The sequence below is a fragment of the Hyalella azteca genome, unplaced genomic scaffold, assembly GCF_000764305.2.
Source record: "Hyalella azteca isolate HAZT.00-mixed unplaced genomic scaffold, Hazt_2.0.2 contig11821, whole genome shotgun sequence".
NCBI classification, from domain to species: Eukaryota; Metazoa; Arthropoda; class Malacostraca; order Amphipoda; family Hyalellidae; genus Hyalella; species Hyalella azteca.
In genome coordinates, this window is record NW_025941804.1 from 475953 (window position 1) to 499541 (window position 23589).

A 23589-nucleotide genomic window follows, 5' to 3' on the forward strand; every position below is an offset into this window, starting at 1 on the left:
CATGGTTGAACTATATAAGGTTGAACCATGGTTGAACTATATAAGGTTGAACCATGGTTGAACTACATAATGTTGACCCACGAGAAGTTCCGTCTTTCAGTTCAGCTTTCTTGTTATACGTCACTGAGATCGAGAAACGTAATACAACCATGGTTGAACCATGGCTGAACCATGATTGAACCTTAGTTGAACCATGTTTGAACTATATAAGGTCGACCCACGAAGATATCCATATTTCAGTTCAGCTTTTTTTGTTACGTCACTGAGATCGAGAAACGTAAACAATCCCGTCATTCCCATGACTGATTGGTTGATTGGTTTGATCGCATTTCGGTGATTGGTTAATACCCGCGACCTATACTTTTAAAAAAGTTAAGATATCGTAAATTCATCAGCCAATCATTTACGGCCTTTCAAGAAAAATCCACCAATCATAGACAAGAAAATAGAGCGTAAGTACTTACGTTCACATAGCGAGCTTTGAAAGTATCCACCAATCATAGACAAGAAAATAGAGCGTAAGTACTTACTTTGCCTTAGCGAGTTTTGAAAGTATGGCCCCGTGACGTCACTGAGATCAGTGACGTCACAGGCGAACAACAAACTATATCCGCATAAATGAGCTTCTCATGGGTCAAACTTATACTAGTTCAACCATTATACTAGTTCAAGCATGGTTATAATGGTTGCTGGTCCCAAGATAAGGCAACAATGGTATATTAGAACAGGTAACATTTCTTATATGCTTAATATGCCACATTATATCGATTAATTCTCAATTAATTATTAATGCCACGCATAAATGTACAAAGTTAGTCTATCAGCGCACGAATAATCATGCGTAATGCATGTTTTTAAAAGAAAATGAGTATAAAATATTCTAGGATGAGAATGCATTTTACATGTTTTTCAATGAATATGCGTAGATGTTTTAGAATGAACCTGTGCTTATCACAAGTATATATTTTTGTATGAATATGAGTTAAACATTATTTTGATTAAAAATTACCTTACCATGTTTGTGAATAAACATGTATTTGACATGTTTGTTAATAAACATGAGTTTCCCTGTATTTTAATTGAACATGTGTCTAACATGCTTGCGAACTAAAATGCATTTAACACGTTTTTCACTGTGTATGCATTTGACGCATTTTCAATTGAAACATGTTCAACATATTTTTAGATAAAGATGCATTTAACCTATTTTTAAGGGACTTGCATTTACCATTATTTTGATTAAACGTGCGTCTAACATGTTTTTGAACGGGAATGTATTTAACATATTCTTCAATAAACATGTGTTCTCTATTATTTTGATTAAACATGTGTCTAACATGCTTTTGAATGAACACGTACTAAACATGTTTTTGAACGGGAATGCTTTTAACATATTCTTCAATGAACTTGTGTCTACCATGTTTTTGTATGAACATTTTTTAAACATAGTTTTGAGTGAACATACGTAGAACATGTTTCTACAGGAACATACTAGCCCCTCCCAGAGATCAGATCACGAGCCTGACGCAGTCTTGGGCTTGCGGGGGACGGGGGCGGTGCGGCTCTCTTTCAAGCAGTCCCGTGAGTGCTTGATCCAATTGATGTACTGTAAAGAACATGTATTGTTATCATTGAACAGTAAAGAAAATGTATTGTTATTGTTGTACTGTAAAGAACATGGATTATTTATTGTTAAACAGTACAAAAATTAATCGTTTCGTTGTACTGCAAAGAACATGTATTGTTATCGTTGTACTGCAAAGAACATGTATTGTTATTGTTGTACTTCAAAGAACATGTATTGTTATTGTTGTACTGTAAAGAACATGTATTGTTATTGTTGTACTGCAAAGAACATGTATTGTTATTGTTGTACTGTAAAGAACATGTATTGTTATTGTTGTACTGTAAAGAACATGCATTGTTATTGTTGTACTGTAAAGAACATGTATTGTTAATGTTGTACTGTAAGTCTGTAAAGAACATGTATTGTTATTGTTGTACTGTAAAGAACATGTATTGTTATCGTTGTACTGTAAAGAACATGTATTGTTATTGTTGTCCTGTAAAGAACATGTATTGTCATAGTTGAACAGAGAAAAATCATTGATAACTATTGTTGAATTGTAAAGAACATGTATTGTTATCGTTGAACAACAAAGAACATGAATAATTATTGTTGAATTGTAAGGAACATGTATTGTTATCGTTGAACAGCAAAAACATGGATTATTTATTGTTGAATTGTAAAATCATGAATTTTTATCGTTGAACAGCAAGGAACATGGATTATTTATTTTTGAACTGGAAAGAACATGTACTGTTATCGTTGAACAGCGAGGAACACGGATAATTATTGTTGAATTATAAAGAACATGTATTTTGATCGTTGAACAGAGAAAAAGAATTGATAATTATTGTTGAACTGTAAAGAACATGTATTTTTATCGGTGAACAGAGAAAAATCATTGATAACTATCGTTGAACTGTAAAGAACATGTTTGTTATCGTTGAACAGAGAAAAATAATTAATAACTATTGTTGAATTGTAAAGAACATGTATTGTTATCGTTGTACTGTAAAGAACATGTTTGTTATTGTTGTACTGTAGAGAACATGTTTGTTATCGTTGAAAAGCAATTAAAATGGATAATTATTGCTTAATTGTAAAGAACATGTTTGTTATCGTTGAACAGAGAAAAATCATTGATAATTATTGTTGACCTGTAAAGAACATGTATTTTTTATCGTTGAACAGAGAAAAATCATTGACAATTATTGTTGAACGGTAAAGAACATGTATTGTTATCGTTGAACAGCAATTAACATGGATAATTATTGTTTAATTGTAAAGAACATGTTTGTTATCGTTGAACAGAGAAAAATCATTGGCAGTTATTGCTGAATGGTAAATAACATGTATTGTTATCGTTGAACAGCAAAAACAAGGATTATTTATTGTTGAATTGTAAAATCATGAATCTTTATCGTTGAACAGCAAGGAACATGGATTATTTATTGTTGAACAGTAAAGAACATGTATTGTTATCGTTGAACAGCAAAAAAACACAGATAATTCATTTTTGAACTGTAAAATAATAAATCATTATTTTTGAACTGTAAAGAACGTGTATTGCTATCGTTGAACAACAAAGAACATGAATAATTTATTTTTGAACTGTAAAATCATAAATCATTATTGCTGAACTGTAAAGAACATTTTATTACATGTAAAATCATGAATCTTTATTGCTGAATTATAAAATTGATCGTTTCGTTGTACTGTAAAGTACAAAAACATGGACAATTTATTTTTGAACTGTAAAATCATGAATCATTATTATTGAACTGTAAAAATTAATCGTTATTGTTGAACTGTAAATAACATTTTTTGTTATCGTTGAACAGAGAAAAAACATTGATAATTATTTTTGAACTGCAAAATCATGAAACTTTATTGTTGAACTGTAAAAAATTAATCGTTTCGTTGAACTGTAAAGAACATGGATAATTTATTGTTGAACAGTAAAACAGTTAATAGTTTCGTTGAACTGAAAAAAGGGATCGCTACACTGGTAGAGATATGCATGTTAGCTTAAAAACATAATAGTTATTTTATTGCGAAAAGAAAAGAAACATGAATCGTTATTGTCGAATTGTAAAAAGTCAAATGTTTTTTCAGTATACAACAGATCATGCAGCATGGTAGTAATGGATTATGTTACTGAAGTATTTAAGGACTAATTAACAGTTTGGTAGACTACAAACTATGCACCCAATCCCAGAATTTAACCCTCTACCGCCATATGTCATTCTTCGGGAACATAACTTTCAGCTCAAATTATACGTAAACTATTGAGTGTAGCAATCTGAGGACATTTGTACGCAACAGAGAACATTTTAAAGTTGTCGTACGTGGCGGCAACCATCAGTGCAAGTCATTTTGCGCTCACTAGAACGTATCCTTTTTGGGAAGTAGGCTTGTTCCTTATTGCTCCGGTTACTCATGTCAGGCGGTAGAGGGTTAAATCCTATAGAATATCTATATTTCTCACCCGGCAAGGTTCACAGTAGTAGGCCTTGGTAGACTACACTAACTAACTAGTTTGGTAGACTACAAACTATTGAAGTATTTAAGACTAACTAGTTTGGTAGACTACAGACTATGCACCCAATCTCAGAATTTAAATTCTACAGAATCATTTTGCTCACCCGGCAAGGTTCACTGCAGTATGCGGCCTTCTTGCACTGTGGACATTGTATCGTGGCCTGTTGGGGGCATTCCAGGCATCTTATAGTCTTTGATGCTCTTGCAGTCGGTTGAAAATGAGGATTATGATGATTAATCAAATGGTTGGTAGACAAATGATTCGAATTTGCGGTTGACGTGACAGGTGAACTTGCATACGGAGTTGAAGGTTTCGGCATTCTTGACGCGTTAGGAGGTACGGTAGGAGGCTGAGAATCTTTGACTTGCGGGTTCGACACCGGATTTGCCATTTCTGGATGTGGTCGAGAACCGAGAGACTGGTGAGCACTTAGGTATTGCTGGAATATTGCAGACGGCCATGGAATGTTTCCGGCCATTAGATTTTGGTTCTGTGAATGGCCGACGGGAGGTCGAAATTCCGGAAGCTCTGAGGACGAAATCCTGGCGTACGGAGAGTTGTACGCAGGGGCACGCGTCATAATGTCAGGTACTTCCGCCGAACCTGTGGAGACCTGAGATGGAGCCCCACTTCTACCGGTAGACTGATCGTAAGTCATGGGTGCGTTGTTCCGGCTAACTAGGTAGTGTATTCCTTGGTGCCACTGAATTTGACGACGGTCGCTTGTGTCGATTTCTTGAGTGTTGCATTCAGATAACGATCCTTGTCCGCGAACCTGCTCATGCGAAAACTGGGGAGAAGTAGTTGATTTTTGGCGTCTCTTGCCACGCTGCAAACTGGGATGACTTTTGAGTGAATTTTTGTCGTTAGGTCTCTGAAGATTATTGCTATCTTGATTAGATTCCATGGAGTGACTAGAACCAGGATTTTGAGTTGGCATTTGGTTCATATATCTTTTAGTCTGGAAATGACCACTAGGTGATCCATGTTCACCTAAGCAAGGATCATTTGGTGGTCCAATCCCCATCAATGAGGGGAAACCAGACTTTGGGTAGTAAGAGCTAACGGTATCTTGTGCGGAGCTGGTAGAAGTTGGTACGTTTCTACAGTCTTGGGGCAAGAAGTTATTTGAATTTTCTCTTGATTTCGAGGTTGCAAGATTGGATTGAAAATTTGAATGTTCCTGAGGGGCGCACTCCGAAATTACAGGACTCAGCTGACATGGTACGGCCATTGTGTTGAAACGTGACTTGAATGCGTGAGAAGAGTGGTCGACATTGGGCATGTTATACCCTGGGCTGTTGGGCGACCCTTGTGGAGAAGAGACGGCTGCGACATTAAAAGGTCGGGCAAACCCATGATGGGCGTAAGGATTAAAACCTTGAATACTCTGATAGTGAGGTGCTCCTGAAGAACTCAATGGAGTTGGAAAATTTGCTGGGACAAATCCCAGTGTTGAAAGGTGAGGATAGTTTTTGGGGTATGAAGGAGTAGGTTTCAGTGGATGAACGGCTTTAGGGTGGAGAGGCAATGGATGTTTTGGTATCAAAGGATGAGCAGATACGGGAGGATACGACTGCTGTTCTTCAAATGGTAGACTAGGACGAGTAGGTACCGCCATTATGGACGTTTGTAACTTGTCAGATGGTGTATCATAAGCTTTGACCGGAACCGACGAGCTTTCGACCAGTTGGGGCTGCAGCAAACGAGATTTTTTGGCGTTGTTAGGACGTTCTTCGCTTGGAGTTATAAGCGCTTCTTCTTTTTCCGTAGGAAATTTCCTTTTTTTCGACATTGGATTGAGAGAATAGTCCTTCACTTGCTCATTTTTCGATCCTGAATAATGCATCTGTTTTTGGTTAGGCAAGTTATTTGTGCCCAACATCTCATTAACATCACGAACAATTGGATCGGTGGAAGGTCGAGGAGTAATAGAGTACGTGAAGTCAGTCGTGGATTTGGGTTCTGAAGAAGGACGCCCATCTGAATTTTTAGCCTCCATTAACTGTAAATGAATAGGCGGGGAGCCTGAATACGTTAATTTGGCCGAAGTCCTTTTATCTGCAATTGTTCTTTGGGGTTGATTACCTGTAAGAGCTGAAATTGGTCGTACAGTTAGTTGAGAGCTCTTGGAAGTCTGGCCAGAGCTCTGGACGCTCTGAGGCGAACACTCCGCAACAGATGATGGATTGACTGCAGCAGGCTTAGGATTGACTAAAGAAATGGTAGCAGAGGTTGAGGGGATTCCATTCGACGCATCGAGACGTTTCGGAGCAGAATTTGAATCGAAGTCCCACGACCCTCGGGACCTTTTTTTGAAAGGAACTTTAAGGGTTTCAGAATCACTTGGAGGCTGGATCAAAGTTATAGAGGCAGGGGAAAATCGCTCATTTCTATTGAAATTGTTTCCATATTCTCCTTGAGACCGAGAATTTTCACTATTATTCACTGGTAAAATGATCAAATCTGGATTGAGTTGTCGGAAACTCATGATAGCCGATTTAGATTTTGGCCTTGGAATGTAGGGAATTTGTGGCTCGCTATTTTGCTCGTACCTCGTTTTCTTCGACTCACGTCCTCTCGATTCGTTATCCTCCGTGTCCGATTCTAAAGCAGCCTTGATCATTTCACTTACCATGTCGTATTTCCTTACACCGATGATATTTTTTGGCACAGTTTTATTCGTTATTGAGTTACTAAGATAAGTTTGATTGGTACTCTTATCTGAAGACATTCTTTGATTTTCAGTTACAGTGGCAGCTTCCGAAGAATTTTCTTCGTGGGGAAAATCCTGAAAATTTTTTACTTTCGGTTCACTGTTTACAGTTGCAGCAGGTCCAGCATCAGTGGTTTTGGGATCTCCTGGAGAGACTGCATCTTCTTTTTTATTTTCAGAGGACAGAGTAGAATTAAGACTAACTACCGAATTTGTATCTGAGATTAATGTCATTGAAGATTTGATTTCAGAGTTGACATTGGCAGAACTCTCTTGATCACTCGCGTTTTCTGAAGAATTTTCACACTTTTTACGGGTGGCTTCTGGCAGAGAGGGATGCGACTTTGTTGAGTTATTTTCTACTGAGAGTATTTTTTCCTTCATATCATTAACTACGTTTGAAGTGTCGGTACTTGATTTGGATTCTTCTTTTTTCAATTTTACGTTAAATTCCTCTGAAACAGACGATTTTACATCGTCCTGTGGTTCGACACGAGTTTCAACAAGCTTTTGGTCTTCAGTTGTTAACGTTTTGTTCGTTTTCTCAGATCCCATTTCAGGATCTTTGAGTTTCAAGACGAAGGGAGCATATGCAGAAAAAGACCCTAGCGTTTCTTGCAATATTTTATCTTGCCGCAGTTTTAATTCTTCAACTTCTCGGCGAGTTCTAACGAGCTCTTCTCTTAGAAGTTCAATTTCAGAAGTTTCACTGTGTCTTCTCTTACTACTTTCCGACACGGCATCTTTCTCCTTACCGCTATCATCATCGTTACTGCTCTCCTTTGATGGTTTTTCGTTAACAACATCAAAACGTAATTTGGTATCAGATCTTCCTTCAGTGGTTGAATTGAGGTGTGTTGCCGGAATTTCCGAACTTTTGGCGTCCGTGCATGGAGATACAGCTGAAGCTTTTTCTGCATTGACATCGCAAACCGCTAAAGGATTTTGAGCGATTTTCTCAAGCTGATCTCTACTAACGCTTCCAGTACCAGGAAGGGAAACAGCGACAATCGGGTTCTCTGCAGTCACACCATCACAGTCGTTGAATCTTGATGCAGTCAGGACTGAGTTCACATCTGCAACAGTTGTGTTTTCATTCGTTTCTGGGAAATTGGCAGCCGAGTCCACTCTGGATGAGATGGTTTCGGCAACAAAGGGCTCTGAATTAAATTTGGAGTGATATTTATTGCTGCAATTGTTGTCGGATGAAGTTGACGTTGTATTAATTCCACAAACAAAGTTTTCTTCATTCTTTTTAGATGAACCATCGCTATTATTTTGTTTTGAATCTTTCTCCAATGAGGTAGTTTCAACCATGGAGGTTGATAAACTAGGAGAAATTAACTTGTTTTCTGAAGACGATTCCCTAGTTCCGCTGTGCAATGTCGCATCACATGACTTTGAAAAATTGTCGCTAGACGATTTTGATCCACTTTCAGTGGTTACTGCGGAAGACGAGCCCATTGCACCGGCGCGAGAATAATCAAGGGGGACATCAGAAGATGCGGTTGAGTACACAGAAGGAATCTGTAATTTCTGAGAAGATATCGCAATACTTTCAGAAGAACCTGGAACATTTCTATAGGAGATTTGGGGGTTATCTGAAGACTCTGGCAAACTCCTTAGTGCCTCCGTCCGCTTGCCTGTCAACCCCAAAGAAGGCTCGTGAATACAGCCTGAACGTACGTCTGTATATGTCGCCGCCTCCGTTTCAGTACCTCCTACGGAGGATGAACAAGAAGAAGCACCAGCAACATCATGGCAGCCAAAATTCAAGTTGACAGAAGTTGACTCGTTTTCACGACGTTCCTTCCTCTGTTCGAGTTCGAAAGTTTTGGCGATTTGTTCTCTTATCTCTTTAATACGTTGCTGGATGAGCTGTCTCGTTTTGGCGCTGTTGCTGGGTGAGGAGTCTAAAGCGTTCGGTTTGCTGTTTAATTCGTAATTTAGTTTTTCTGTGGCAGTACTGAGGTTGCTAATTAATTGCAACAGATCTGGATCAAATTCCTTTTTGCCAGCTTCTTTGCTTCCCATCTGCAGGGTCAGTTCACTTCCATTATGATTATCGTGCTCCAGTAAGGGGGCTGTTTTGCCAAGCTTGTGTCGAAAAAGTTGCAACATTTTCATCAGGTGCGTGGCGTTGGCTTTCCTGACATTCGACTCTTGGGACTGGGTGAGAGACGGGGTTAGTGAGTTTTGGAAACTTGAGTTTGGTATAGCTTGGGAAGTGGGAGTAGTCGTGCTGAGGAGGTTGAGGGAGCTAGAGTTTGAGGGACTCAATGATGAGGCATTGGAGTGCACGTCAGTTGAACTGGATAGCGAAACGTCTGAAAATATAAAATGGATATAAGCAGTTCAGACTATTAAATAATTGTTACCAAAAATCTATCATGAATATTGGAATGAAATAGTTGCATGTATGCGTTTTATACAGGGTAAAAGTTATTATATATTAGTATTGAAAAGTTATTATATATTAGTATTATAAAATATTATTGTGTTATTATTGTAAATTATCTGTTATACTAAATTATTCATCTTTTGGTTTGAAGCACGACAAAAACAAATTAATCTTTGAAAAACATAAAGGCACTCGGTCAAAAACTTACAAAGGGAAAAAACAGCCTTTTCCTCCGAAAAATTAACAAGAAAGTTCAATTTTGCCCACCTTTCTGGACACTTTTAGAGTTGAGATCATCATCCCTGGGGACATCCGACAGCGGATTTCTGATCCAAGTGTCGTTATTGAAGACCAATGGCATTAAGTCGGGTACTCTTCTTCTCTCAGGGGAGGATTTAGTCGCCCCTAACGTCATTGGTCCTCCAGATGACGCTGGAACTTCAGAGGATGTTGATGGCGCCCTGGATATTGACGCCCTTGAAGGTGGAACGCCCGAAGATGTTGGTACATCCGATAATGTTGGCACCCTCGGGAGAGTCTGAATCACGGAGGGCTTTCGTGTTTCAACCGCGGACGGAATAGATACTGTAGGCGCGGTCTGTCCCATAAGATCCAAGGCATCATTTACCTGTACTTCTGCTGCGTGGGTTTTGGTATCACCAGCAATGTTATTCCTATATGACGAAACAACCTGATTAGTTGGGTTATTTTTATACGCCTCTGAGGAAGGATTTTTAGATTCAGAAAATTCATTTGGAACAGGTTCAATCAAATTGTTTTGTGAGACTGACACAGGTGAATTAGTCGATGGTCTTGCATAGCTTTCTGGACTCCGCGTACGCCTGTGTATGTCCAATGGATTTCGAGTTGAATTTTGATCCGAGTTTGTTACAGGGAACTCAATTTTTCGAGTGTCAGATTGAACAATTTCAGTTGGCGCTTTAAAAAGATTTGAGTTGTGCTGAAAACCGTATCCCTCTCTTGGCTGATGAACACCTGTAGCCGGTGTTTGAAGTGGAACTCTGTTAACACAATAGCTGTTGTCCGGTTTGGTCAGAGCAGAAGTAGCATGAAACTGAGTCATCGTTGAATTGGCAGGATTTTCCACTTGTTGATTTTCAGTAATTCGAGAAATTTGTTGGCCATGGCTTTCGATGAAAACCCCTGGGTTTGATTTACTATTGAGTTCTTCGATTGCAGCCCCACCGGCAACCGATTTTTGACTCTGCCGTACTTGGTCATTGTACATTGAAGCATATGCGGGATTTTTATATGAAGAGGCGTTCAGATCCCTATGTGGTAACCTAATGGAATAACCCATGGTCTGGGGGTATAAGCGATTCGTGTTGGGGGGAAAGGGACTTGCAAAGGGGTTGGATGGACCCGGGACCCTTCTGATGTAGGGGTTACCGAACTCTGCCGCTTTGCGAGCGAGGATCCGGTCTCTGAAATGGGTCGGGCGGCCCGGGGGGACCGCTGCCTGGACGTGGGGGGACCGAGTGAACCGCGGGGGGCTGTGAGCGTAAAAATGAACGTAATTAATATGATTCATATACAAGAAAAACAGAAACTGGGTTTAGAGTTGAATAATTTTAGAAAAAACTCATTGGTAATCTATTCATACGAGTTTATTTCAGAAATAATGAGAAACGATACTAGTTGCGAAAAGTTTTGCAATCCAGTATATACGAGTTTTCGGCCGAGCTACCATGCATGTACTGAAAGAAAAGTTTCTGATCGATGGACTGCTTTGGCATAAGCACTGCTTCAAGTTTCTGCCAATAGACCAACACCTGCATCATGTGTCATGATCGATTGCATGACTAATGATGTAGGTATGAATGCATGACCTAACTAATAATCCAGTCTAATTGAAGAGGTTAACGATAAACTAGTCTCTCTTGTTCCTGAAACAATGAGATGAATGATACATGAATGGTAGGTACATGACTTAAGGGCATGATAAGAGTGCAGTGGCAATCCATGTTAGCGTGTCTGAAATCATGTCATTCTACATAATAAATTACAGTTGATGATTAACATCATGGAAGATGGCCACATGATTGCTAGATGGCGGAGACATTAATGATGAAGACCGAAGTGCATGGAGATTGCTATTTTGAAAGGGTAATATCAACTGATTTGAATTTTTATTATAAATGGCATCTTGATGAGAAGTAAATTTTCATTTTATATTAGTTTTTGCATTTCGTCAATAAATTTGTGGTAAATAACAACGTCCACATCGAATGATATGATACACCCAAATGAAAAAAAAACGAAAAAAATAATTCGATTTTCACACAAAATTTAAATTGAATAATAGCCTGCGAAGAAAATTTAAAAAATGTGGTAAAAATATGTTAAATATGGTAAAGAACTTCATTTATGATTGTTATTACTTCAACTTCACGATTATGTCACTATTATTTGTTCTTGGAGTAGAAGCACACTATGATAATTATATTGAATTTTGTTCAAATTTGAACCTTTGCATTTTTTATCACAAAAAATTGTTTTCTTGTTATTTTGGGTTGAAAACTTGACTGTTCTAACTATAAAATACTTAAAATGAGTTAATTTCTAGTATTCAAGTTTCAACAATACCCTATATGCAGAAATTACAAAAAAATATTAAATGTGTGGTTCGGTAGGCACCAAATGCTAATTTTAAGCCAGGTTGAAAAAATTTTGAAGTTGAAAAAATGAAAAGTTAAAAACAGACCACGAACAATTATTTTGAAAAATTATCTAAAAATGGAAGATAAACTAAAGAACTTACTGTACAAAAAAATTAAATTTGTGGTTCGGCAGACAATAAACGCTAATTTTAAGCCAGATTGAAAAAGTTTTCGAAGTTGAAAAAAAGTGAACAGTTAAAAACAGACACAAAAAATTATTTTGAAAATTATCTAAAAATGGAAGATAAACTAAAAAACTTACTGGCTACCCTCTGATCCGTGAGGTCGGATGAACCTCACATCTGGATTTTGAGGAGGTGTTGGGGCCATGTGCGTTGAAACCCCTTGATGATGTAGTGGGCGAGTTGATGTGTTGAAACCGCTTGGTATAGTGAAGGACAAATCACTATCAAAAGGGTTTCGAACAATTAAAGATGGTGCTGTAGGAGGGTCTGGCTTCACGAGCGATGGTCTAACTTCCGTTGGGCAGACCATGGAGGCAGGTTTGCAGGTCTGATTAGGAACCGGTACTTGGTCTGGAGACACTATCACCGTATGTGTTGGGGCTTGACTAGTTACAATCATTTGACTAGGGGAAGAGAACGCGATAGATGAAGAGGTCTGACTAGTACTCATTTGACTAGGAGGAATGAACGCGATAGGTGCAGGGGTTTGACTAGTACTCATTTGACTTGGAGAAATGAACGCGATAGGTGCAGGGGTTTGACTAGTACTCATTTGACTTGGAGAAATGAACGCATTAGGTGCAGATGTTTGACTTGGCACATAGGTGTGACCAGTAGAAACTATCACAGGGGGTACATTCTTGATACCCATGTAAGCATCTTGGGTATTGTTCAGAGAGTATTGCAAATGTACAGGGGATATTGGAATGAGCTTATACGAAGTTGGGCTCACGGTCTCCTCAGTCATCGGTAAGGGTGGTTGGTGAATCCTGTTTAAATTTTGTCCTTCTGGAGTAGGACGAGAAGTCTGATGTAACGGCAGGCTTCCAGAGTTTTTGAAAGCGAATTCCGAAGCTTGGTTTGGTTTTAATGATCCATCTTGATTTCGAGCTTCAGTTAGGTGATCCTTAGACGACGAGGATGATGATGATGGTGATGAAGAATTGATCGTGGCAGATGCTATAACTCTATTAATAGATTCTGAAACTGCAAGCTTTCTGTTTTTGGAAAGAGATGACTTTGAGTGAGCTTTTCCCTTATTCATTTCTTTGTTGATGCCTGCAGTTCTCTGGCGGATCTTTTCTTCAAGCCAGTTAAATCCCGGCAGCTCTAAAGAAAGTCGTACGTTGCTCGACTGATCTGGCTCAGGTACCACAACTTCTGAGCGTTCATCAACATCTGTAGGAAAGTCGTGATATTTTAGTTTTTTTAAATGAAATCTTTTTAAGGCATTGTTTCCTGGCCCACGACTCCTGAGCGTTCATTGACGTCTGTAATGGATTCATAATATTTTAGCATTTTAAAAATATAACCATCTTAACACGTTGACTCCGAAGTGGTACATATGCGTACCACGAAATGTATTTCTCCAAGACGTTGTGGTACATAATTCAGGTTGCCTAAAATCGGGGAACAAAAAAAGCCAAAATAGGCCAAAAAGGCCGATAACTCAATATATACCGGTACTAGTTTATTTGTAGGTTCCGCTATGAAAATTCCATTTATTTTCTTTTTGTAGTATTTAAAATGTAATTAGGAAGTGCCCCTATCATAAATTTTAGCCGGCCAACGCAATTGAGAAAAAATAAATCACGGAATTTGTCCGGAAAAAATTACCGTCTGGCAACCCTGTTTAAAAACAGTACAAAAAATGAAATAATAGTACAAGACGAAGCAATCGGAGTCAAAGTGTTAAAGTATAGGCGCTTTGCAATTTTTTCCAGAAAGAGTGGAGAACGCAGAAAAGCCCCTCAAACTCAATAAAAATAAAAAATGAAAATAAAAAATAAAAAGCCCCTCAAACTCTCTCGGTTTTCGGGCCTTGTGGCAGTCCGCTGACCTTCTAACCCTCTTGCAATCGCACTTTTACTTGCCCTAAATGTGTTCACCCACGTAACAATCGATTTCCGATCAGGAACCCGACCTGAAAAACGAATACGGAACCGAGTACGGAATGCTCGTTGAGTAGCGATAATGGAACGGCCATTAGAAAAGGACGCCTCGACAGCAAACGCACGCTGCTCACTTGTCCAATGCATAGTGGAAACTGACTAGGCGGGATACAAAATTTCATGACCTTGCCTTTCATATGAATTACTCGCCGCTTTTTCCTACAACATTTGCCTGCGTAGAGCGAAACACAAAGCAGAAAGTTTCCGTGAAACATCGTGTTGCAAATTTGTAATTTTTTCTACTCATGTATAAACTTTTTAAATTATAAGATATGTCGCCGGATGATAATAACACAAAAATATATTTGCGGGTTAATTTTCAAATTTAATCTGAGGTTACTGAACGGTAAATACATGTTATACTGTATATGTATCAAATGAAATAGCAACATAGGACAATATGTGACAAATAAAAATTAACGATAAAATAGAATTTCTTACTAGCAATGCGGCATATTTTTAAATTGTTTGCATAGAGCTGATTAATGCATATTTAGAAAGACCTAAAGATGAGGCTATACAAATTTTCAACACAAAATAAAGTTTGCACAGGAATTAACATTCTAATTATTACTCTCAGAAGAATGGATGGATGGGTCATATATTAACCAATTAAAGACACATTTTCTTACTCACAGCATGAGCAGAGAACAGAGGTAGTATACCAGGCCAAACTGGGTCAGATTGACCCACACAAGGACGAAAGTAGATCATTACGTTTTATTTGGACCAAGTGTAAATTAAGTTACTTACCGTTTTGTTTTTCAGTAGATTTTTTGGGTCTGGTAGATTTAGCCTGCTTCTTTTTAATTTTTTTGCGCTTCATTTCGACGGAAGTCGATTCTTTGTTCGTTTCCTTATGTTTTTGTGGAGAATCGACTTCGGCTTCGATTGAATTCTGATCAGGATTCTCAGGGGGTTCTTGAGCAGCCATTGACCTCAGATCTTCAGTTGTAACAAAAAATCACCAATTATTAATTGAATTGAATTAGTATTGAGTTGGGATGGAAAATTATATTACTCGCATTGAACTCCATATTATTACTAAAGTATTGAACTATTCGCATTGGAAACCCGACGTTAAGGCAAAAGTTGTACACATTAAAGGTAATGCGAAAAAAATTTCAGCTAGTGCTTTTATCACGTGGAAAAATGGAAATATAATAATATATAACATAATATATATATATCCAGCAATAACCGCACAGAATTGTAACATTACCGGACATGGGTTAGAAACCCGGACCAAATCGCGTCCGGTTGTTTACTCTGCAATTAATTTGTACTTAATAACCGGACGCGAAAATAAATGAACTACATTACCGGACATCAAAAATAAAATAAAAACGCCAACCTTGTTAGGTTAGAGTTAGAATTAGGGTTAGGTGTGTCTAAAACGCTTTTTTAAGTTGCTAGAGACCGTTTTACTGGGGTTAGGTCCAGCCATGGTTAAGTTTTTTTTACCTTTTTTGCAATTTAGAAAAACAAATAATTAAAGTCCGGATAAGTGGACTTATATATATATTATATTATATTAGAAAATATATATTATATAATATTTAGGGCTTTAGATTTTTGAACAGTTGGCAAATTAAATAAAGGGAAAATGAATATCACACTATGGTAAAGTTTTAGAAAAAAGTATTGAATATTTTTTCAGACGCGTCCAAAGAGTACGCACTCGTCAGATTTCTTATCTGTTCTTTCGTACTTGAATTGTCAATTAATTTATGTATGTGACACAACTCATATAAAATTAAGCCACTTCCACTTATATTTATGAACTTATTAACAGATCTTCAATTCATATTTATAACCGTAAAGTATTTTAAATTCAATATGGTCTCAATTAGTGACAGGAAGTGTACTTAAGATATTAAAAGAAAACACTGCATACTTCGTATATACCTCAGTTAAGACTTCAATTAGTCTGCATGTAACACATCACCAATAAACGATTAGTGGGAATAAATTTGTAGGGTACAGAGTCATTTAGGAGCCCAATCCATATTGAATAAATAAAAGAAAAAACAATAGATATTCGTAAAAGAAAGGTCTCACCTGTTTCCTTTGCTTTCTCGTGACTTGAAGTGACATCTTGTTCGACTTCGGCAACTTTTGCTTTCGCAACCGCTGAGCCGGCATCTTCTATTTCCTTCTCCACGGGTGCAAAAATTTTAGTTCCACTGTTTTCAATATCATTCGTGGCAGCAGGAACAGGAGTAGTAGTTTCAGATGTTTTGTTTAGTTCGAAACCAATAGCACTAGTTTCATTTTGAGTAGTAGCTTTGATACACGTCGTAACCGCATCAGCGTTTTCAGTATCGGCAGCCATTGCGGATTTCTCATCATCACTATCAGAGTGAGGAAGCAGTGTGTGGTAAGATGATTCTGGTAGTGATTGCACAGGCGAAAACACAATTTTACATTTGTCGTCTTTAAAAGCGATCGGGCTGGAAGATTCTAAACGGTCCAGAATCTCCTCGATATTTTTTACAATCATGGGGGACAAACTCCCGTCACTCTTGCTCGAATTGGAAGTGTGAGACTCGTCTAAAACCCTGCGAGCAGGAGTGTTGAAACTTGATTGAAGAGGTGGACTACTTCCAAGTGAAGGGAAATCGGTGGCATATCCAGTATTCAAAGTCAAGCTGTTAGTAAAGGAATCGTCACTGTACGAATTACAGGCGTCGGTTTCAGTATCATCTTGCAGATCGTTCTCAGGGTTTGACGTAAGGTCCGCTTTTTGAGATTTACGCTGCATGGCTTCTGCTTCAAAGTTTTCTACCGCGTGGCTGATATCTTCTTTGAATTCGAGTTCGCTTCTATCGTCAGTGATGTCATTATGGCTGATAAAATCTTCATTTGCGACGGGTCGTTTTTGTTCACTTGTATTGCTCTCAATGTTCGAATTAGAGAGTATTATTGAATCCTCTAAATCCTCCTTTCTTCCTTGTGTTTCAAGCGAAGGATTGGCAGGATCAAGGATTTCGACGTCGGTAGTAGTTGTATTCAATCCATGACCATCATTATTCTGATCAAGAGGACTAAAATTATGCATAGTTGCTTCTTCCATTGTTTCCAAATAATTTTCCGGGTTCTGAGGAGATTTTTCATTACAAAACGACGTTTCTATTAAAAGACTTTCTTGGTGTGATTTTAAAGCTGCTTTTGCGGGTTCGGTGTCAACTGAATCATTGTAGAGTTCTTTCTGATCAAAATTGGCTTCAAATTCTTTAGGTTCGGTCACTAACGAATCATTTGGAGATTCTTCTTGATCCAAAATGACCTCATGCTTGCCTGATTCCGCCTCAATGAGCTCACTTTTCATTTCATTCTGTTCCAAAGAGGCATCAATAGAATCACTATCGATTTTTTCTGTACTCGCATCCTTCATGGCTGAGGTATCATCCTGATATTTCTTCTCATCCGAATGTAATGAGGCTTCGAACTTCATTGTGGCAAGATCATTTGAAGTTTTTTCGTGATGCAACAGAAAAGGATCAATCTTGGATTCAAGCTCATCTGAAAGTGAGTTTTCCTTGTATCCATCCGAAGTGTGATATTTTACCTTTTTGGACCTTGACGGGTTTTGTTTAAGTGCCTCGGTAACCATAGCTTCTTCCGTGTCAGTATCCGGAGACGAAAAAACCGAACGCGCCTCTTTCTGTAGTTTGTCTGTGCCATGGTTGTTATCTTTGCGGAGGCAGGTACGAAATGAATTTTTCCTCTTATCGGTTCGTACTTGAACGGGTTTCGAAATGTCTGGTAGTTCATAATCGTCACTCATTTCATCCGAGGAGTCGGTTGATGCAAAAAGTAATCTAAGTTTTGTTACTTCATCCATGGATTTTTCTTTGGCCATTCTCTTTAGTGGCATGCGATTCATAATGCGTTCTTTGCAAGTTTTTTCTATTCGGTACATAGCAGAGCTTTTCTTCTTGTTCTTCGTCTTGGTGGTTGAAATGGACTCAAGCTTTTGCTTTGTTCGGGAGGCCTTTTTCTTGAGTTCCTCTGAATAAGAATCGTGAGATGGCGACATAACAGAAAATTTCGAACTTTTTCCCGATGCCGACAGCATTTCCTTTCCCGAGAACGCTTTCTGAATTTCATTTTTGACCGAGTCACTAAAGTCGAACTTATTCCTGCAAGTGATAGTATCGTCCTGATCCCTCTTCTGCTGAACTATAAGCTTTATTGGTTCAGGATTAAGGGTTCGAGGAAGTTCAGAAGACTCGGCTTGAGATTCTGGGTATAACGCTTTTTCACTGTCCTTAGCTGTCAGCTTCGTCGCGTCATTCTCTTTACGTTGCTTCGAAACTCCTTTATTCAAAGCTTTCTGCTTCGACAACGGCCTCGGTTTCTTATATTCTGTGGAATTTTCAGCCTCTCTTTCGAAATTTTCTGGTCTTTTTACGAATATGGAGCTTGAATACGAGTTCCCTTCATTCTTAGTTAGTGACAAAATAATTTTCACATCTTTTCGTGGCAAAAAATCAATTTCTTTCTCGTGAACAGCCATCTCGCTGACGCTGTCTACTTCGATGTAACCGCGGGAGTGGAGAGCCCGGGAAGTTCCAGACTGCAAGGAATCTTCTAGACGCAGTAGCGGCACGAAAGCAACCGCGTCGCTTTTGGACCGCCGCGATTTTTGGTCACTCCTGAGGCAATATTTGCGGGGTTCTTTAACAGCACAGCGGACCTTGAAGCTCCCTGAGGTATCATCATTAGTGCTACCATCATCAGATTTATCAGAGAACTCGAATACATCTTCATTTTTTAAGCTGGCGGCTTGTCCACTACTTTTCGAATAGGATCTTTTCTTACGATGTTCTTCTTTTTTCATTTTGGGAACTGGTAATATATTTGCGAGTTGATGTTCATCGTCATCCGAATGAGTGTCATCACCCAGGTTAGGCAAGCAGGAGTAAAAACGTTTTTCTCGACGTGATCGTTTAGAAGAAGAAGCAGAAGAGTCTGATGAATGTTTGAATTTTACATCTTTATTTTTACCATCGCCGGACCGAGTCAAAGATTTTGAGGGATCTGGAGGCATTTCGTCATATTTTTTCTTGACCATCTTACCTCGGCTGCCGACTTTATCTTCTTTCATCTTTTCATTATTCCTTGAATCTATCCCTCGCAAGAAATGTTTGTTTTCTTCATTTCGTGTTCTTGAATTTCGTGAATGCCTGCTACCTTTTTCAAGAAGAAGATCATTTTCACCATCATCGTTCCTGGTCGAGCTTTTTTGCCGGCTTTTCCTATCATTCGTGGTCTTGCTACTCGAGGATGAGCGGTTCGATGACCGTTTAAAATGCCCGGCCCGTGATGAATCTCGGTCCGACTCACAACCACGCTTACCTACTCCACTTTTCGAGGTCTCGGCAGAATTTTTTAAACTTTCCGCAATGGGTGTGGTCTGATTCTCGTCCTCATCATAAGAAACAGATGGCAAAATCATTTTGATTTTACTGGGATTCTCTTCAACTTCTGAAGAATAAATTGTCACTTCACTTGAGTAGTCGAAAACCGGACTAAAATATGTCTCACTGTCTGCAAAGTTTGACTCCGGGTCTGAAAAAAATGAAACGTCGTTATTTGCACCATAGTTTTTGAAATTAACGCCGAGTAAATTTTCGTTTAATTTCTTCTGTAAACAGACTTCACTTGTATTTTTTTCTGCATTTCCATCTTTAGCAGAACCAGACGGTACCGCTAAACCTGTGACACTATCGTCCGTGGCAGGTATTCCGTCTGGCTGAGTGTCAATGTTGGTATCAACAGAGACTGGCTCTCCTCTTTCCTCAGATGGAAAATGCAAATTTTCAATCGTTGAACAATTTTGGCTTTCGTCAAAGTGGTCATCACAACCGGGTTCATCAATTTCTAGTGCTGAGCCCTGACAGGAAAGCTCAGTTATTGTAGGTTTCAATTGTGTTTCTGCAGTGACTTCACTTATATTATCCTGACTGTAAAAGTCCTCATTATCTATAGAAATACTTTCCTGGATGACGATATTTTGTTCGTTATCACTTTCCTGAAGGTCGAACCTTTCCACGATTTTACTTTCATTTTCTTCAATTCGGTTTTCATTTATGCCCAAACTTACGAAGGTCTCGGTTTCATCTTTTTCGTAATCACGACTAACCTCACAAGCATCAGGTTCAACCGACGGATGACCCAAATCAAATAATTTCTTCTGAATTTCTTCGCTTGTTCCTGCCACAGCCTTTTCAAGCTCCCTCCAACTTTTAGTGTCCGGAGAAGTTGAAGCTCCAGACGCCGGTTCACTGGCGTCCGTGTCAGAGGCGACCCAGTTTACGTTTTCTTCACAATGGAGTGCATCATGAATTTCTTCTAAATTTGAAGGACCGTCCACTGGCATTGCGATGAAAGGATTGTTTTCTGTTAGAAGCGCATTTGAAACATTGGTTCCTCTTATTGGTACTTCAGAGGAGTCTTCATAATTTGCGCTAGTAGACCCGTTAAACTTTTCGTCTATGTCCTTTCTTGCAATCAATAAGTCAGATGCATTATTCTCTAATTTGTTTCGGTTGTGAATTTCTGATTGATCGGAACCTACGCTATTATTACCAAGACATTCATTATAATCAGAATGATCAATCTTCTCGGAATTAAATGTCGTCGGGTCGACTATGGGGACGGCAGTAGAAGTTGCCTCTACAGGAATAACATCGTCCGACGGGCTTTCCGTATCACTCATTGCCTGATTTTCCTCTAGATTTGTTTCAGTCCGTAAGTTCGTTGATGGTTTGCATAGAGTTCGATTTGTATCTTGTCCGCCAACAGTATTAGGTTTCACTTGATTATTTAAACCAAACTCAGGTTCGACTTGAAGTGTCAAATCAAGCTTTCCATCGGAATTAAAAATTGTCTCTAGAACCGTAGTCTCCATCAAGCTTGGTTTCGTTGATTTTTCATTAACTTCAGGAGAGCTTTCCGCATTCAAGACATCCATTATGGAAGGAACTTCAGTGGACGTTTCTTTTTCAGGAGCACCACTAGGTGGAAGTTCAGTGGATGTTTCGTTTCCAAGAGCATCACTATTAGGAGGTTCAGTGGACGCTTCGTTTTCAAGAGCATCAATAGGTTCAGTGGACGCTTCGTTTTCAAGAGCATCAATAGGTTCAGTGGACGCTTCGTTTTCAAGAGCATCAATAGGTTCAGTGGATGTTTCGTTTTCAAAAGCATCACTCGGTGGGAGTTCAGGGGATTTTTCGTTTCCTAGAGCACAAATAGGTGGAAGTTCAGTGGACTTTTCGTTTTCTAGAGCATAAACGGATGGAAGTTCAGTGGGCGTTTCGTTTTCATTAGCATCACTAGGTGGAAGTTCAGCGCACGTTTCGTTTTCAAGAGCGTCAATAGAGGGATGTATAGTGGAAGTTAGCATCAGTAGGAGGAAGTTCAGCTGACGTTTCGTTTTCAAGAGCATCAATAGAGGGAAGTACAGTGGACGTTTCGTTTTCTTGAGCATCACGAGGCCGAAGTTCAGCCGACGTTTCATTTTTAAGAGCATCAATAGATGGAATTTCTGTGGATGTTTCGTTTTCAAGAGCATCAATAGAAGGAAGTTCAGTGGACGTTTCGTCTCCATCACTGTGCGGTAGTTCAGAGGTTGTTTCGTTTTCATGAGCATCACAAGGTCGAAGTTCAGCTGACGTTTTGTTTTCATGAGCATCAGTAGGTTCATTGGCCATTCCGTTTGGGCTAGCATCACTAGATAGAAGTGCAGCGGGAGTTTCGTTTTCAGGAACAGCAATAAGTGGAAGATTAGAAGACGTTTCGTTTTCATGAGCAAAACTAGGTGGAAGTTCAGGGGACGTTTCGTTTCCAAGAGCATCATTAGATAAAAGTTCAGTGGACGTTTCGTTTTCATGAGTATCAATAGGTTCAGTGGACGTTTCGTTTTCAAGAGCATCACTTGATGGAAGTTCAGTGGACGTTTCGTTCACATGAACATCACAAGGTTGAAGTTCAGTAGACGTTTCGTGTTCACAAGCATCGCTGGGTGGTAATTCAGAGGACGTTTCATTTTTACGAGCATCTTTAGGCCAAAGTTCATTTGACATTTCCTCATCGAGAATATCGCTGAGCGGAAGTTCAGCGGACGTTTCATTTTCATGTACATCAACAAGTGAGAGTTCAAGGGCCGCTTCGTTTTCATTTGCATCGCCGAGCGGAAGTTCAGTGAACGTTTCATTTTCATGACTCATTGAAGGACAGATGCTATTGCTTTCGATCGGTGGAGGCTGTTCCCTATTTGACGAGCTGCTTTTAGGTTTCACGTCAGATAGACCCGAATTTTTATGTCCTGAAGGAGGACTCCGACAGTTTTCACGAATTTTCTTCTCGAATCCAGAGCTCGCCGAATGGAGTCCAATTTTCTCCGAGAAATCATTCGTAGAAATTGGCAGCAAATTCCCATCAATAACAGATTTTTCCGTTTTATAATGGCTTGAATTCACCAAAGATGATGACTTTCTATTTTTGGCTTCAATTGGTTTGAATGTCGATTCTAGATCGAACTTTTCCTTCTCGTTATGTTGTACGCGTTGATCATTGTCACATTTCCGCGGCGAGCTTCCAGCTTCGTGTCCGCTTTTTGATGTGGGATCATTTTGATTTGCAAGGACTTGAGCAAACTCAGAGTTCGGCGATGAGGCATTTAGTTTCTGCTGAGAATCGACTTCATCGTTTGTACTCAATGGTGACGCAAGAATTTGGGGAACTTTTTGATTTACCTTTATCCTTTTTAGTCCATCAGGTAGGACACGGGATAAGAACTCGTCTTGTTCTTCAAGACTTCTTTTATCAATCATTTTATCATTCGCGGTTTCCTGGCTAGTAGAATCTGCTGACTCGTGACGATCCGATGAGTCAGTAATGATTGCTGATGAATCACCCTTATCAGCTGAGTCGCTCTTGACTTCGGAGCTCTCTGATCCTAAACCAAATTCTTTTGATTTGCAATCAGAGGAAGACGAAGCTAATGAACTATTAACAATCCCGGAAATGTTTCCTGATTCATCTGAATTGGTTTTAGAAAAATTAAAATCCATCACCCCATTGTTCTCGGATGTAAAGGATTGCGACGAGCCATATTGAGATTCTTTAGGTAGAAGATTCTGAGAAAATTCTTCGACAAGCGATGTAGGGTCTTCAGAAATCAATGTTGGTTTAATTTTGATCGGTTGAAAACTTTTGATGGAGAATTTCCCTTTCACAAAGCGGCAAGTGACGGTTCCACCGGCATTTAATTTTTCAGGAAACAGTGGCTGGAATTTTGAATTGTCACTCCGTTTCGTAGAAAAATTATTATCTTTTTTATCCCCAGTCTTGTGATTAGGTGTATTTGTTACAGGAAACAAGTTTTCATCTCCATTGTTATCACAAATGCTTTTAATTGGTTCTTGTTCACTTCGGAGCTTCTCTGTTTTTTCACTTTGAAATCTTTGTTCCTTTTCACTTTGTACTTTTAGTTCTTGCTCACTTCGAGCTTTTGGCTCCTTTCCACCTTGGAG

At 39.0% G+C, this 23589-nt stretch overlaps 2 protein-coding genes across 2 annotated transcripts; both read right to left on the minus strand.

Annotated features, from left to right (window-relative positions):
- Positions 1-617: 617 nt before the first annotated feature.
- Positions 618-17630, minus strand: LOC108683263. The gene is made up of 6 exons (XM_018172564.2): positions 16106-17630; positions 14798-14989; positions 12170-13271; positions 9494-10740; positions 4213-9152; positions 618-1606 (listed from the first exon to the last, which is right to left on the minus strand). Exons 1-6 carry the CDS (start codon positions 17499-17501, stop codon positions 1514-1516), a joined length of 8970 nt encoding a protein of 2989 aa, XP_018028053.2. The 5' UTR covers positions 17502-17630; the 3' UTR covers positions 618-1513.
- On the minus strand, positions 17566-23127 carry LOC108683256. The gene is made up of 4 exons (XM_047883027.1): positions 21482-23127; positions 20048-21387; positions 17968-19621; positions 17566-17569 (listed from the first exon to the last, which is right to left on the minus strand). Exons 1-4 carry the CDS (start codon positions 23125-23127, stop codon positions 17566-17568), a joined length of 4644 nt encoding a protein of 1547 aa, XP_047738983.1.
- Positions 23128-23589: the final 462 nt, after the last annotated feature.

What these genes read in the sequence shown, in the direction of transcription:
- LOC108683263 (XM_018172564.2), bottom strand. Translation starts at nt 17,501, where the DNA reads ATGAAGTTCGAAGCCTCATTACATTCGGATGAGAAGAAATATCAGGAT. An exon ending in CGAGAAAGCAAAGGAAACAG is followed by an intron (nt 14,990 to 16,105) that starts GTGAGACCTTTC and finishes TTACAACTGAAG; the next exon opens with ATCTGAGGTCAATGGCTGCT. An exon ending in ACTGCAGTGAACCTTGCCGG is followed by an intron (nt 1,607 to 4,212) that starts GTGAGCAAAATG and finishes TGTTCTTTACAG; the next exon opens with TACATCAATTGGATCAAGCA.
- LOC108683256 (XM_047883027.1), bottom strand. Translation starts at nt 23,127, where the DNA reads ATGGATTTTAATTTTTCTAAAACCAATTCAGATGAATCAGGAAACATT. An exon ending in GATGCTCTTGAAAACGAAAC is followed by an intron (nt 21,388 to 21,481) that starts GTCAGCTGAACT and finishes ACTTCCACCTAG; the next exon opens with TGATGCTAATGAAAACGAAA. An exon ending in AAATATCGTCATCCAGGAAA is followed by an intron (nt 19,622 to 20,047) that starts GTATTTCTATAG and finishes CATTTTTTTCAG; the next exon opens with ACCCGGAGTCAAACTTTGCA.